The sequence below is a fragment of the Gallinula chloropus genome (genome assembly GCF_964237585.1).
Source record: "Gallinula chloropus genome assembly, chromosome: 6".
In the NCBI taxonomy this organism is placed as follows: Eukaryota; Metazoa; Chordata; class Aves; order Gruiformes; family Rallidae; genus Gallinula; species Gallinula chloropus.
Genome location: NC_140091.1, coordinates 19,994,027 through 20,009,402, shown reverse-complemented (window position 1 = coordinate 20,009,402; position 15,376 = coordinate 19,994,027). Strand labels below are relative to the sequence as shown.

At 44.8% G+C, this 15,376-nt stretch overlaps 1 protein-coding gene across 1 annotated transcript in view; it reads right to left on the bottom strand.

Annotated features, from left to right (window-relative positions):
• CEP350 (centrosomal protein 350) overlaps nucleotides 1-11,023 on the bottom strand; it is a 72,909-nt gene extending 61,886 nt beyond the window's left edge. Inside the window, exons 1-2 of the mRNA XM_084266459.1 lie at nucleotides 10,917-11,023; nucleotides 1,084-1,169 (exon numbers count right to left, since the gene is read on the bottom strand). Coding sequence (XP_084122585.1) covers nucleotides 1,084-1,156 — 73 coding nt within the window. The 5' untranslated portion in view covers nucleotides 1,157-1,169; nucleotides 10,917-11,023. The remainder of the gene's footprint in view (nucleotides 1-1,083; nucleotides 1,170-10,916) is intronic.
• Between the last annotated feature and the right edge of the window lie 4,353 nt (nucleotides 11,024-15,376).

Sequence of the window (15,376 nt, the reverse complement as noted above, 5' to 3'; positions counted from 1 at the left end):
AGGAGACACTAATCAACTTCAGCCTTTTAATCTAAACAGAGAGCACGTGCTCTAAACTGAACGGGATTGCACAAGACACAGTACATTTTCCTCTAAAAACATCTACTTCCTCCATTCCCCTCTTCTTCTGCTTTCTAATTGTTTTTTTCTAACCTAATGTTTTACCCAAAACCGTAATGTGTGTCAGAACCATGGAGAGTAGCAATATTAGTTTAAAAATAAATAAATTATATGTTCCTTGTAGCAAAACAGCTGCCAATTTCATTTCAGGTAAGATATCACAACAAAAAGGAAGAGGCTTAAGCAAGTAGCGTAGAAACTATTTTGTTCTTTCTTAGAGCACTGGTGCTTCATGTCCACAGAACACCTCAGTTTCACAAGGTATGTAATTTTAAAAGAAACTGATTGCAGGAAACAATCAGCCATGTTTTCTTACAGATAAAATAATAACAATCACCATCATCTTCTATCTCTACTTTCAAAACAACTTCTGGAGTCCAGCTTTATCAAAGTGGAGATCATAAGACTGATCTTGAACCACAGACTCAACATGCGACTCAGCTGCTCTACAGACAAGACCTTTCTTCCTCTCAGGGATGCACCATAATGTATTTTTGCCCCCTCCTTTCCTAAATTACAGAGCAATCATGACAGTACAAAGCTAACAGGATTTCTCCAGTCCAAGGAGGCAAGAATGCTGAAAGTTATCTTTGTATTGAGGTACTGCTGCTATTCAAGCGTCCTTAGTAACTCCCTCTCACGCTCTTCCCTTCTTTCAAGAGCCCACAGGTCCCAATTTCTGCTCCTGTACTGCTCCTCTTCTACAGCACTCAAAAAAAAAAAAATCTGTCTCTCTGCCATCTTGGCAACTATATCACAGGCTGGCAATTCCTAATGTAGATCAGCAAATACTCTGCAGATCAGAGTATGATACTGCTCTCTCTGCAAAAAGGAAGCCATTTAACACTTAGCTTCCAAACTGAGGCGGGAGATACATCAACTTCCCACAGTTTCAAACGATTCATTGATAAATGATAAAATCTCTTCCAAAAGCAAGGCAGTAATAATACAGAGAAAACATACCTCTGGTAGAATCCTTGTTTTGGTTGTGCCTCGGATTTTGTAGCGGCATGTCATTTGGCTTGTTGCTCCACATGGTGTCAATTTAGCTACAGAAAAAATAGCTCTGTTAAGAATCAAAGAGGTATAAAGTAAGCACTAATGTATCCTGCATTAAGGACAACAGAAACTGGATCAGTATGACAAACGTTCACCTCATATTATGATTTCAAATTCACATCGCAAATAAAATCAAAGAATCAGCACCAAATGACAAATGTGTTTACACCTTGCACTTTTTCAGGAACCACGTAATTCTGCGGAGAAAGATGGGGTTGCTTTTGTTCTTGTTGCAAAGCTGAGTGAACTGGATAAAAGGAAACCCACAGGTCATGCAATTTAGATCCCAATATTAAGTATACTTTAAAAGAAAAGGCAGGTGATTTATGCAAATACTTATTGGTCATTACTTTTGTTGCAAAAGGCGGCAGTCACAGGTGAAGCCATAAGACTTTAAAGAAGTCCTAGGTAAGAAAACCCCCACTAAGTTTAAGAAACATAAGCAGAGCTCAAACAGCCAGTAAGAACTCTGGCAGTCAGTACTGCAGCTACCTGCTTACCAAGGACCTGCTATCGTGGCATGTGCTTACTGAGCTGTCCTCACAACAGACTGAGGGCACTTCTGTGACAGACAGGAAAAATCTGTAACCACAGAATTCATATAGGACTTTCTGAACCTCTGCAAGACTCATCAAGGAACATATCCCTCTCTTCTCTCATGCATTCCCAGATATAATTTTTCTTATAGAGTTTGAAAAATGTCTTTTGCTTTCACTTCCCTACACATTGTGTCACATAAGAGGCAGTTCATATATGAAGGTTATTCCCCTGACAAAAGGTGACCAAACATCCCACAAAATTAACAGCATACTACTTACTGGAAGAGATTACTGCCTGTGTGTTTTGTGACAAGGACTTTTACCATGTGTGGTTTTAAAGATGCTCACAGTGAAGCATGGTCCTCACATTCAGTCATAAAGCTTGTGCTTATATCGGTAAGTTATCCCACAAAACTGTTCTTAAGCCTCAATAAAGACTAACAATAATAAGAGCACTGGTCTTCAAAAGACTTTTAGTTCTGACTTTCTTTAAAGAGAACCCAAATAAATGTTCGTAACAGTGTGAAAAAAGGTATGTGAGCGTACATAAGTAGGCACAGAAAAACACACACATTAGTAAAGTCCACAATAACGCTGAAAATCAAGAAGTGGGGACTGTTTCAGGTTTTAAGTATCTGGTTATGGGCAAGGAGCCAAGGGAAGTTAGAAAATTCTGCTTCCCCTCCATTCTGTGCAAGCTGGGCAGTGAACACAAAGCCTCTTGCTGTATTTCTCCCAATAAATACCTGCAGCACTGACTCCAAGTGTACAAAATGACTTTTAGTGGCTTTGATGCAGCCAGCAGAGACCCACCAAATAGTTGTGTTTATCTCAGGTCACGGCCGCCCTTTGAAAAAAGGACTCCTGAGAAAAACTGAGCATTCTGGAGCTGTCTACAGTTTCAGGAAGAGGCAACGCTGCTGTAGTTTTCAGTCATGATGTGATCTTCTTTGTGGTAAGGGTTTGGGTTTCAAATGTCCCACTCCCTTTTGGAGGGGTAGGAGCAAGTTATCAGCTTTTCAAAACCCAGATATGAAGGATGTTGATTCCCACTTGCCTTTAAGTTCCTATGGTTTACAGGAATAAGCAGCACCCTACAAAAAAACCAAGTACTTGTCTAATTCAGTACCCTGTCTCTGCAAGAAGTTAAACTGGACACAGAAGACACCTTATCAAGGGTAAAGCTATGGTGTGGGGAGAAAGAAGAAATAAATCAAGACACAGTTGCCATGTCTATTTAGAGGATTTGTATGGGGGGTAGTGGACCGTTTAAACACTAGAATACATCAAAATTAGTATGGAATAGAAAATGCTGTACTAAAAATTATGCACGGGGTTTAAAAAATTCATTTTACATCAACACAAAAGTTGTCTCAATGCTGCATGAACAACTTTAAGAAGAAACACATTGTAAAAATTACTTTCTGAAGTTGCTGCTTAAAAAAGGTAGGTGTTTTTTTTTTTTTTTTTACCTGAACTAAATGATACATTACTATGTAATACAGAGCTTAAGGGGGGTTTGGGGGGGTGAGGGGGAAGGATGGGGACAACACACAACAGAAAAGCAGCTCAACATCGGAATGAAATGCTCAAGAACTTCTAAGGGGACAGCAGTGATGGCAAAAGGTTACCTGCAGGTTGGATGAGGCTATGAGGTTCTTAAAAGTTTGTTGAGAAAGGTGGAATCACAGAATTGTAGGGGTTGGAAGGGACCTTGAGAGATCATCGGGTCCAACAAAAAAGCCTGCAGACTCAGCAGAACTGACCTCTTGGTTATCCTACAGACATCCTATACAGGTTCATTAAAGCTGGTTTGCCAAGTCTCATCTTGGGTGAGCAGTTAAGATACAAACACTGTTCTGTTCTGACGTTTCGATCCCACATCAAATGCCCGTCTCACCCTCATTTGTCCAAAACAAGAAAAAAAAACCAAACCGTATATAAGGCACAGCAGATCTGCTGCAGATGAGAACCTAAGTGTAAACTACCATGAAAAAGATATATTCCAACCTCCCAGAAGAAACTGGGACACACACCCCACATGTACTCCTCCACACACACTAACGGGAAGACACTGAAAAGGAGTGACAGATCAGAACACACATGAGAAGACACCAGAAAGGAGGAAATGAAAACAAAAGCACTGCCAAATAAAAAAGATGAGAAACCAGCACTATATTTACTACCAAACATACCAAGGATGGCATTGAAAGGTATAACAGACAAAGAAATAACAAGTCCACAGAAGTGGAACATGCTTAGCAAAGGTACACAAAAATGTGACTAGATGACAGAGAGGGCTGGAAAAAAGAGATTGTAAAGTTTTCCCCAAGTATCCTCAGTATTATTTTTTTTTTTTTTAGTAGCATGGCCTCAGTAAGAAAAGGACAAAGGAAACTCTGAAGTCATGGCACTGAAACCAGGAAACAGGAGAGGAAACTAAATCATACAGATTCGGAGAAGGCAGAGAATGCGAGCAAAAGATTACCCAATGTTGTTTTCACTTACACTTAGTGGTTATGCAAAAAAACCCCAACAGTCGGCATAGGGCACAGTATTCCTCGAGACTGTACCCCTTTTGAAAGGGATACCACAAAAGAAAAGATGAAGCTTTGCTATGAAGCAACAAATCATTGATGTGGGATTAATATGGCCTTTGATGGGATATTCTTAAGTGTTTCACCTCCAAAGTGGGAGATTTTGCTACAAACTGGGTATGCAGGGCACGAGGCCAGCTCTTCACACAGTTTACATACACTACAGCAAGGCAGCAGTGCCAATACAAGAAGCCACCTTTTCCTTTCTTCATGTCTTGGTCTCTCTTGCCTTACTCAAGGCAAGATGTCAGTGGGATTATGCGGTAAAGCAGAGTCGACTGGGAATCTGGTAAAGTCTAAAAGCAGGGGGTTTTAATTGTTTTTTTATTAGTTTTAGCTGTGTCGTACCACAAGCTACAACCTCCATGCAAGCAGCATGAGAAGGAATGGAAACACTGAGGAACAACCAATCCCTGTCCTGTACTAGATGCTGTCACACCATGATCTGCAGTCTTTCCTCAAGAGCAAATCCTTCAAACTGCCATTGTCTTTACCTTGAGAAGAGTGAGTAGGACTGGGGCAAACGAACTATTCCTATCACCACCTACTTATCAGTGGAGAAACCACTGAGGCCTACACGCCCTGCTCCAGTGTGTCCCACCGCTCTCATACCTCACACAAAGCAGACAAACTCATCCATGGGAGAAAGGGACACTGAGACAAATAAAGGGTTTTAGATGTGGCTCTTCCTGTCTACAAAAATATGCTTGTGTACAAACAACTGAAAGTTGAGTTGTGAAGCCCAAAGATCCTCCAGAGCTCCCGGCTGCATGGCTCTGGTCCTGCACTGCTGGCAGTACAGACATACACAGGTGGACAGACACAACCAGACCTAGTCAAGCAAACTATTTTTCTGAGCCAGCCCACTGAAAGTGATGACATTTCTATTTAAAGATGCCAGAAACACTTTCCACATCTCCTCAAATACCACAGAACGCAATTTATGATGATATACTCAACTCTGAAACACAAATACCTTTACCTACTGACTTTCTCTGAAATCTAAGCTTTTACAGTATTGCATTATCCCGTTTAAACAGGATATAAAAATATCCATAATACATTGTTCTAAGATATTTTTGGTTATGTTTATGGGTTTTTAACATCTTTTTTTAAATACAAGGAATAACATACTATCAGTTTTTGGCCTCAACGTATTTTAAGAAAAAAATTGTCCCTCAAAGCAATTAGATGTGGGCAATTCGCTGACCTCCTGAGGAGAAGTTCCTGCCCAACAAACAGAGCATAGACTCACAGAATGGTTTCAGTTGGAAAAGACCTTCAAGATCACTGAGGCCGACCATCTATCCAGCTCTACTAGGCCCAACACTAGACCATGTCACAAGGTGCAACACCTACTCTTCTTTTGTGTGACAATCTTGCCAAAAAGAAGCACCACATCTCCAGGGTCTATGGCTGACCCTGCAGAATCAGATGGGTACTTCCCCCCACCTCCTTTTGATGCTCATTTATAGAATAAGCCTTCACATGCAATGTAGCTTGGGACCAAAGGTTCTGAGAGGAAGATAATACTCAAAATCAAGTACAACTCCAACTGCAGATGCTTCAGAGACACAAACTGCATCCCAGCACTTCTCCACCGTATCATGTCAAGTCTGTAATCTCTGCTCTGCTCCTGCAAAATTATTTCTCCGACAAAGCTGGGGATTTTTCTTCTCATGATTTTTCAAGTGGTGCTGAGGTAGAGAATCCATGGATTCAAACCTTCATATATATATATATATATATATATATACACAAAAATACCTTGCTGGTATTTAATTTGTCCAGCTGCTAATACTGTTTGACTTAGAAGTATTTTCCTAGTGCAGACTGCACTGCAGCCCATGAGAGAGGCTGTATGTAATGACAATGGGCACAATTGTGTAAAGCTGCTGCAAGAAAAATGCTCAAAGTAACAAACACCAGCAGTGCCCAAGGAGACAGTGAACATTAACGGCTCTGAATGAGTAAAGTTTTAGATAGTATTCAGTCTTTTGTCATGTAATACAAACAGCAAATATACCAGAACTCACATTCTAATTGTTATGACTTTGGGAAATAGTAATTAAACAAAAAAAAAAAAGCTCCAAAAAGAGAAGAAACAGAGTGTCCTGATACTACTTCCCACGTGCTCCCAAAGGAAATTGAATTATTTCAATAGTAGTGGCATTCATCGGTTCTTGAACTTGATCATTAATATGTTGGCATTTCTTCACTTTCTCTGCTGCTGCACCCACCAAAGAAGTTGATTTACTCTCACACCTTACTGTGATGTCTACTGTAAGGGCCTGATCCCCTTTAATACCAAGTCCATGTTCCCATTAACCAACAAAGTAAATGACATCAAGAGTCATTCATCCATCTCACATCAGAAAAATACAGCAGAACAACACAAGTACGTTTCAAGAGCTCTAAGATTAAATCATTGGCACCAGTCAGCTACTAAATTTGCACCCAAACTATAGTGAAGATTCTTCTATAATGACACATTCCTGAATCAGATTCTCTCCAATGAGGTTGGACACTCGTAACCCACTTGTGCTATGAAAAGACATGGCAACTTGCAAAAGTGTCCCTGCGCTATGACAAGAGAAGTAAAAGCAACAAAGCACACACACACCCCCAATTAAAAAATGGATTCGTGGATTGATTAAAAGTAAAATGCACTGAATGTCTTACTCTGGTGCATCACATGCTAGGAGGCACTCTGAGGAAATCTACCGAAATGAATGTTGTGACAGCGAACGTAACTTGATTCATTGTTCATGAAGAAATCAGAGTACAAAGGCACAGAGAATGCATCCATTTATTCAGGAGATGCACGCGTTGGTTTGCCTATCCATTCAGAACTTCTGTATTTCCTTTGACTTCAAAGACCTTTGCATTTGCAACAGAAAAGAATATAAGCAACATTCCCCAGTTTCAAGAACAAATAAAATACTCCCACATTTGTTTCCTTGGCCTTTGTAACAAAAGCTCACTCCTTCCATCAGAAGGCTTCAGGTTCTTGCAGACTTCTATTCAGGAGATATGCTCAAATTTTCTGAAGAAGTCCCTTTATTTCATCACAACACACACTCCACTGCGAGGAAGTCTTCTTAGAACCTAGAGACAATCCTCATGGCCAAGTACAAGAGGCAGACTTGTCAATTTTAAGAGACTAAGACAACAGCTTTCAACTGCTCAACAGTACCAAGGACATACAAGCAGAGCAGCAGCTACATCAGCAGTCATGTCAACTGCAGACTGATCCGTTTTCTTTCAAAACAGAATAAAGTTCATGAAAACTTAAGGGAAAACGTTCCAAATGTCAGCGTCTCGAGTTCAAAGCCTTCAGAAAATGCATTCAGAAGCAGTATCTGGAAAGTGACTCAGTAACATGAGACATCCAAAAACACACCCCAGACCAACACTAAAACCCCAGGACAAGCTGAAGAGTGTCCACCTGCACTACCTCTAATTTGCCATTACAAAGACCAGTACCAGGACTCTGCTGAGAATACTTCTTGAACTCGCTAAGAACACCAATAATATTTGTTATACTTAAATAACTCTGTTCCATTAAATGTTCCCTAAAGCCTAAACCCAAATTTCCCATTTCAGTATGACAATTCCACCCAATGTATTTGCTGTCAGCAAACATAACTCATCATGTTAATACACCTGGAATATACTGGAGTAAAATGCAACTGGCTTTTAAACTGCTACACTCTGGTGCCATGGACCAGACATTGTGTGATATTCTGCCCTCAATGAGGAGTGTTCTTACAAAGCTAAAACACAGCCTGAATTTCTGTTAACATGCAGTAAGCTTCAATTGACCTAGTACAATTGATCAGTTAATAACCAGTTAAAGGCTCTATTCTTTCTCCAGTATATTGACAAAGGTTTCAGGCTTACACATACAAGTAATTTTATTCTCAATCAAGTAGTCCATTAAAGTCTATTATACCGTTAGCACAACAATGGGTGTATGTCTCCAAAGCACTTCCATCTAGGGACAGGTTTTACACTCGGACATCCTGATCCCCGCCCCCCCCCCCCCCCCCCCCCCGCACACCTAACATATTATCTGTACTGGGAAAGTTTTCTCTCTGCACTCAACTACCAACCCCCTCCTGTTATCATTATTATACTGCTATACTTGATCTCACATTCGTTTGAATGGCACAAATTCCAAGAGTTTAAGCACATTAGGAGCACAGTTCAAACAGAGCTGCTGTACTGCTAAAAAGTCACACCCCTGACACAAATTTCTAAGATAGAGCTGAGCAGATTTAGCGACTGGATGGAGATGAAGGAACGCACATATACCTCCCTACCTTCCCCAGCAATCTTGACACTCCTCTGTGACAGATGCAGTGCTCATCTGACTGTGTCACAAGGCAGTTCAACTCACTAACACAGCAGAAAAATACTCACTGGGTCTTTTCTTACTGGGTTACTTTTCTACCAGTTTAGAAAACTGACTCAAGGCGCTGCACAGTTTATGCCAGAACTGGCCAAACTGGAAGGGAAGAGAAGCAGCAGCAAAGCATCATGCTCATTCACTTTACATCATGCAGCTTCACTAACTGCCATGGATACAGCAATATAAAATAGGTGTAGCACTACATGCTTAACACTCCCGATTTCAAATACATGCCTAATTTTAAAGACATAAATGGGACTACTGCCTCATCTGGGCATACTTAAATCATTGAGATTAATCACAGCAATGGCTTTTCACACAAGTATGTTTGATACAACCTAACTTTCTAGCAAAAACGAGCAGGATGTCTAGTAGAGGGGTGCAAGGAGATGTAGAAAGTTTCTTACACCCTAGTCAACAAAACCTTTACAGTAGGAGAGGAGGCAATTCCAGGATTAGCCTCCTATCTATTTAAGTGATGCTTTTATTATGGTGGCACAAATCTCTGGTTTGTTATTTCAAGGCATGAAAGGCACCATCCGCACTGGCATCTGTAAAGTCTTCCTGGTGGTACAGTGCCAAATGTAAGCTACGCACCAGCTGAGTGAAGCAAAAATCACACAAACAAAATGTCATACTGTTTTAAAGCCACACTCAGTTGCCACCACACCTAGTCTAGAGCGTCTACCCAAAGATCTACACCAACCAGCAGTGTAATTTCCACAGTACCCTGCCCCCTTGTAGACCTGTGTCATTACTGCATAAATTAAGTTGCTGCATTTAGTGGATGCAGCACAGCTTTGTTTAAGTTAGAGTCACTCACAGAAACCAAAGCCTTCAACAGTTTACCGAGTTCGCATGGCCACACCCTCAGTTGCATTTAATTACCTAAAGCATTACCTAATGAAACTTGCCGTAGCAACCAGAACGATACGAAAGAGCGAGCAGTTCGCCTAACAGCCTGTCCACACAGTCTGACAGAACACAACCAACAAGCGCCCAACCGTCTACAGCTCCGCTCAGGTCTGTCCCACAAGTGCTACGCTGGGCTCTTGAATGAGTCCTCACGCCTGTACGCTCTGGAACCCTGTGAAGTAGTTTAAGATGACAAAAATACACAACTCAATCACACAGAATTGTAGGGGTTGGAAGGGACCTCAGGAGATCATGAAGTCCAACCCCCCTGCCAAAGCACTGACCGGTCAAGGTGCAAATTTTCAAGTGCAAGACACTGGAGGATTCATCTATGCAGTGAAGCTATTTGACACGTAAATCTCTACACACACATACACTGAAAACATGCCCCGATACTCTCAGTTGCTTAGATATGGCTTATCCCCAAAGACAAACAAACTATTACAGAAAAAACCCCACCAGCAGCAGGCATTATGTCACAGAAAACTGTATCCACAGGAAAAGAGAGCCATACTCACACTAGTATAAAAACCTTTATGTTAACAACAGCCCAAGTGAATGGCACCAATGAAGTCAGAAAACGGTCGGGGCAGCTGTTACCCGGGGATATAAGAAGCACTTTCAGCCGGCAGGCCCGGAGCGATCCCGGTCCTCTCCGCCAGCCCGGCTAGCCCCCGTCCCAGGGCAGGAAGCCCACAGCGCGGGCACAGGCAGACCGCACACACAAGCCCCTGGAGCGCCGTCACAAGCCCGAGCCGGTAAAACCGTCGGCTTTCCGCAGGGAGCGGGGACCAGCCGCGCTCTGCCCGGGCTCGGCGGGCGGACAGTGAGCCGCAGCTTCACAGAAAAACCCGGCTTCGGGGGTTTTCCCATACAAGGCGAGAGACAACAGCGAAACTAGAGCTCCTCTCCCTTCCTCTGCCACCCCCCGGCGAAGTAAAGCTGTAGAAAACAAATTAAAACTAGAGGGAGAGAGACTTAACGCGTTACGGGGAGGAAAGCAGAGGACGCTGTATGGAGCCCGGCGGCGGTACCGGCAGAGGCCGAGCCAAGTGACAGCCAGCAGCGCCGCCCGGCCCCCGGCGCGCCGGGCCGCCGGCCGGGCACGCCGAGCCCCCGCGAGCGGTCGAACCCGGCTCCCGCCGCCGGCCCCGCCCCGGCCCCACCTCGCTCCGGCGCCCCGGCCCCTAGCAGGACGGCAGCCGCCTGAGGCGCCGGGCCGAGCGCGGCCTGGGGCGGCGGCAGCACGGGCCGCTCCCGGCGCCTCCTCACCTGGTCGCGGCGGCGGCAATCGACGCCCGCCGCCCCGGAGGCAGGTCCCGGCACATCCCGCAGAAGCAGAGAGAAGGACAGCGGGAGCTGGCGGCGCCCCGAGCTCGGCTCCGCTGCCCGCCGGCGCGAGGCCCCCTCAGCGGCGCCAACCCGCCGCCATTACCGGGCAGCGACTGACACGGAGCAGCGGCAGCAGCGGCGAGAGCGGCGGCGCGGGGCAGGGCGGGAGCGGCCGACCCCATCTCGCGAGAACGGGCCGGCCGCCGACCTTCTCAACATGGCGGCGCCCTCGCCGCTTCCCCTCACCCGCCGCCTGCCCCCTCGCCCCGGCCATGTTTGATGTGGCGCGGCACCGGCGCCTCAGCGGGCCGCGGCGCGGTTCTTTTCCCCGGGGCGCCTCCACGAGCGGCCTCACAGCCCGCCTACCTTGCCGAAGCCGAGGCCGAAGTGAGGAGCAGTGCTCGGCGCGCTGCCGGTGTACTCCGGGCGGCGGGAAGGGCTGAGGGCGGCGCCGGTCCAGCGCACCTTTCATGGTGCCTGGGAAGCCCACGCAGCGACGCGCCCGGCCCCGGGCGGTGCGGCCGCCGGCGGCGCCCGACCTCAGGGCGAGGGCGGCCAGGATTCCCGCCGGGCTCCCCCCTCCTCCCGTCACCTCAGAGGCCCGGGGCGGTTGGAGCCCGCGGGCTTCTCTGGGCGTCAGACCCTCCCTGGGCCTCAGAAAAAGGTCGTTTTCCCACTATTTTCTTAAAGTCCTCCCCCCCCCCCCCCAGGGCGTGCAGGCTTGACTTGCCGGTTCAGTCCACATGCAAATTGTGTAAAAATAAAGAGCTGTGGCAGGGCGCTCGGGTTTTGATGCAAGAACAGGGCTTCACAACGTTCATTAACGAGCGGTGCCAGCGCTGATGCTGGCATTCCTGAAGCAGCTCCAGCTGAAACTAGGGCACCATCTTTTTTCAGCCGTTTGTATTCGTAGCTAAGTGATCTGTATAAAAATAACGCAGTTTTTCTTGCAAAATGAAAGCAGCTCTGATTACAGTCTCTCAGTTGCCAAATTTTAGTTTAAATAAACAACATTTGCAAGACTTCACAGAGATGACTTGAGTGCCGCTGGCTTAATTTCACTTTTAACAGTCATTATAGACCCGGAAGAGTTTGCTGGTGTACCATCTTCTATTGCGTAGATTCCACCCCAAAGATTCATTTAAACCGCCCACATTTCAAAAACAGGTCTGAGATGTTACCCAACTACAACAAGGTAACTTCCACTGAAGAAGGAAAGTCATTAGAATAAGAAAAAAAATACATTCTTACTACAGTTATTTTGGGAATGTCTCCTTCAGGGCTCGTCTACAACTTCACCAGAGCCTGGCTTTCAGTCATTACTGGGCCTGTTTGACTGTAAATGCCAGATTTCTTGGGGGAACATAGCGGTGGAAAGTTATCTACCCCAACCACTGAAAGATCACTAGAACTACTGGAGCTGTCTTCCTTCCCCACCCCCCCTTTTTTTATTTTTTAGCTAAAAAGAATTAAACTAATTTTACACAGCCTCTTCTCTTCTAAACGGTCAACAGTTTGCATACAAATTACTGCAGTGTGGGAACGCCATACGAAACCACCCTGAACACAGACCATTATGGCTGTGAAGCTTAGGCAACGCCAAACTTCATCATGTCACAATTACAGGACACCAGTTTAACCTTAATTTGGCTCTTTTACATATGCAAACCTAATTACAGAGTATATTTTCCAGCATAAGCATACCTCCTTTGAAACGAGGGGTAAGCTTGAGATGTCAGCAGTTAAGCCCTTGCCCTTGCAAACTATTTTCTTTTGGCAGATGAGGGGAAGAAAAAAAATACATGAGCACAGAAAGATGAGCACAGCTCCTGTGGGAAAGAAGTGGTTAGTAGTGCCTACTTCCCTCCCAAGTCCTGGAAGAGCAAACCCACTTCTCCCAAATGCAGAAGACTGTAAATAATAACAACAACAATAGTAACAACAGTGACAATTTAAGTCAATGAAAACAGTATTACTACAGTCTATGGGAGCCCTCATTGCAGGCTGGGGCAAATTAAATTATTACATTCCCCATCATCACCTAGTGTTTGTTTAAATTTACTGCTTAATATTGTTTGATTGGCAGGCCATTTATTCAGCGCTTTTGTATTGCACTACCACTTTAATTACACTTTTAAACATGGTTTCTCTTTACTGCGTGGAAGCAGCTAATCTAGTTTCATGCTCCTCCTTTTCATCGCCAGGCAAACAAGGCATCGCATCAGGGTTTTCTCAAACATGAAAATCATTTGCTTTCAGTCAGTCAAATAAAATTAAGAGGCAATGGCTGTACACTGGTTTTGCCTCTGTATGGCTTCTATTCGTTAGCTGTATGTGTTGGTGGGAGTTAATTGTAAAACTTAAGGTGACTTTTCCAAAGATTCCCTGCCAGTGAGCAGGAGACTCTGACAGGCAAAGATCACGTGAAAAGAGAAAGACGTTTAGAAATAAAGAAACTGTTTACCTGCAAACACCCCGAGAGAAAAGGGGGAACTGAACACGCTCCAGTTTGAACTGCTGACTGAACTGCAGAGCAACGGAGACATCCGTAGTGAGTACTGCCCAAGGACTGCAAGTGGTGGATGGAGACAGATAGCAAGTTAAAAGTAAAGGGCCACCATCTCATCTTACGCTAACTTGGTTATTGCAGCTTTAAGAGAGAGGCTTGGAAAGTTTTCCACTCCATACTACTCTTGCACACCCCTTCTAAAATTAGAAAGGGGCAGCTGGCAATTGCAGGCGAAAGCTGGCTGGAGCCCCCCAGACTCCCTGCCCCCTTTCCTTGACTGACACAGCTTCCAAGGGCCGTGGAGGAATTTGGGGAAGGGTGCTTCCACCTGTTGGTCACGGAATGAGATTGTCCAGGCTGTCCAACTGTCAGGACCTGACAATAAAACAGGACAGAGGACAGCTGTGAGAACTACAGGAACGGCTCCCCCTACACCTCCTCTGTGCTCCTACAATTTTGTCTTAGAGCAGAAAATGAGGGAAAAATTGTTCTGTGTGATTTGAGCTTATAAAAGAAAGGAATGGCTTCAGATTTATTCTCACAGCCTTCCAGCTGTGCTACAGCATGTCAGCACAGAATCTGGCAAGTTGTTAGTCTCTCATTTTTATCCAAAACCAGATTTCTTTCCTAAATACAGCATCTGGTGTTCGCACTGCAGCTGGTCATACAGCTGCATTCTGTACAGCAAAATCTTTTATGCCTACCTTAACACAGAGCTCACCTTGCCTTCTGCACTCAGTCTGCTGAATTAAATAGTAGTTGAAAACAAATACATTTTCAAAAAGGATACCAAACCATTTTCCATTTGTGAAAAGCATGAAAATGCTTTTGTGGTGTGAAAATATTCGGGGGAAAAAAAATTAGTCCTGCAAACAAACCCACTCAGAGCGCTCAGAACTTCAGTGCTCAGTGCGTGGCTCAGAGCAGGGAGCGAGAAGCCAGGAAACAACAGACAGGGCTGCACATTGGTTGGGTCCCTTTTACAACATCCACAGCTGAAGGCAGCACGGGTACCGCTGTCCTCTGGGCACAGCAGAAGAGCTGTCACACTCCACCTTCCACCTGGGCTGCCTACCTGCAAGGGGACTCTCTCTCGCCCGCCGCGGCCGTCCCTCCGCTCGCAACACGAGGAGGGGCTTTGACTGCGCTTTCCAGTCCAATCCGCAGAGTGCCGGACATTTTGTCTGCAAAGGGGTGTGTAGATGGCTCAGCTCCCCAAAAGATCGTGCTCTGCCCAAAGTCTGTATGCTGCAACACCACACAGAACAAGAAACATCTTCTCAGGCCCAAGGCCAGAGCTGGTGTCTTTGCTCCATAATCACATTTTTGCTGTCACAGACTATTTAATTTGCTGAGCTGCTGACAGTCAGGGACAGTTCAACTTCAGAAGTGAGATTTCTCAAGAAGCAGCCAAAGGATTTTACAGTTGGGAAAACATCAAACGGCCACGTTTGCTTCAGGCAATGGAATAATTATGCAAGGAGGATAGTAATCAGCTGCCTGTGAGCAACACAGACAGACATTACTCTTCACCTCTGGCTGAGGAGGAGTTACTTAATGACATCTGCATTAAGTACCTGTGGATATTTAATGAGAACCTTTTATGGACAAAGCCACAAACAGCTACAAAAAGGACCAACTTCTTCAATAGCAGGAACACTCTTCTAATCCTGAGCCTTTCCCCTCCTCCAGAAGGGGCTACTGCACAGACCATCTCACTTGTGATGTATTTTTCCAGTCCAAGCAGCACACCCTACATTTGGAAACACACCTCACTTCTCCCTAGTTAAGCAAAAGAGTGATTCTCCTTTGTCTGGCAGAACATTAAGTAGAACATTAAGTCTTTAGTTTCTAGGCACCTTTCTACTTTGTCTTAAAACAGTAACATAGC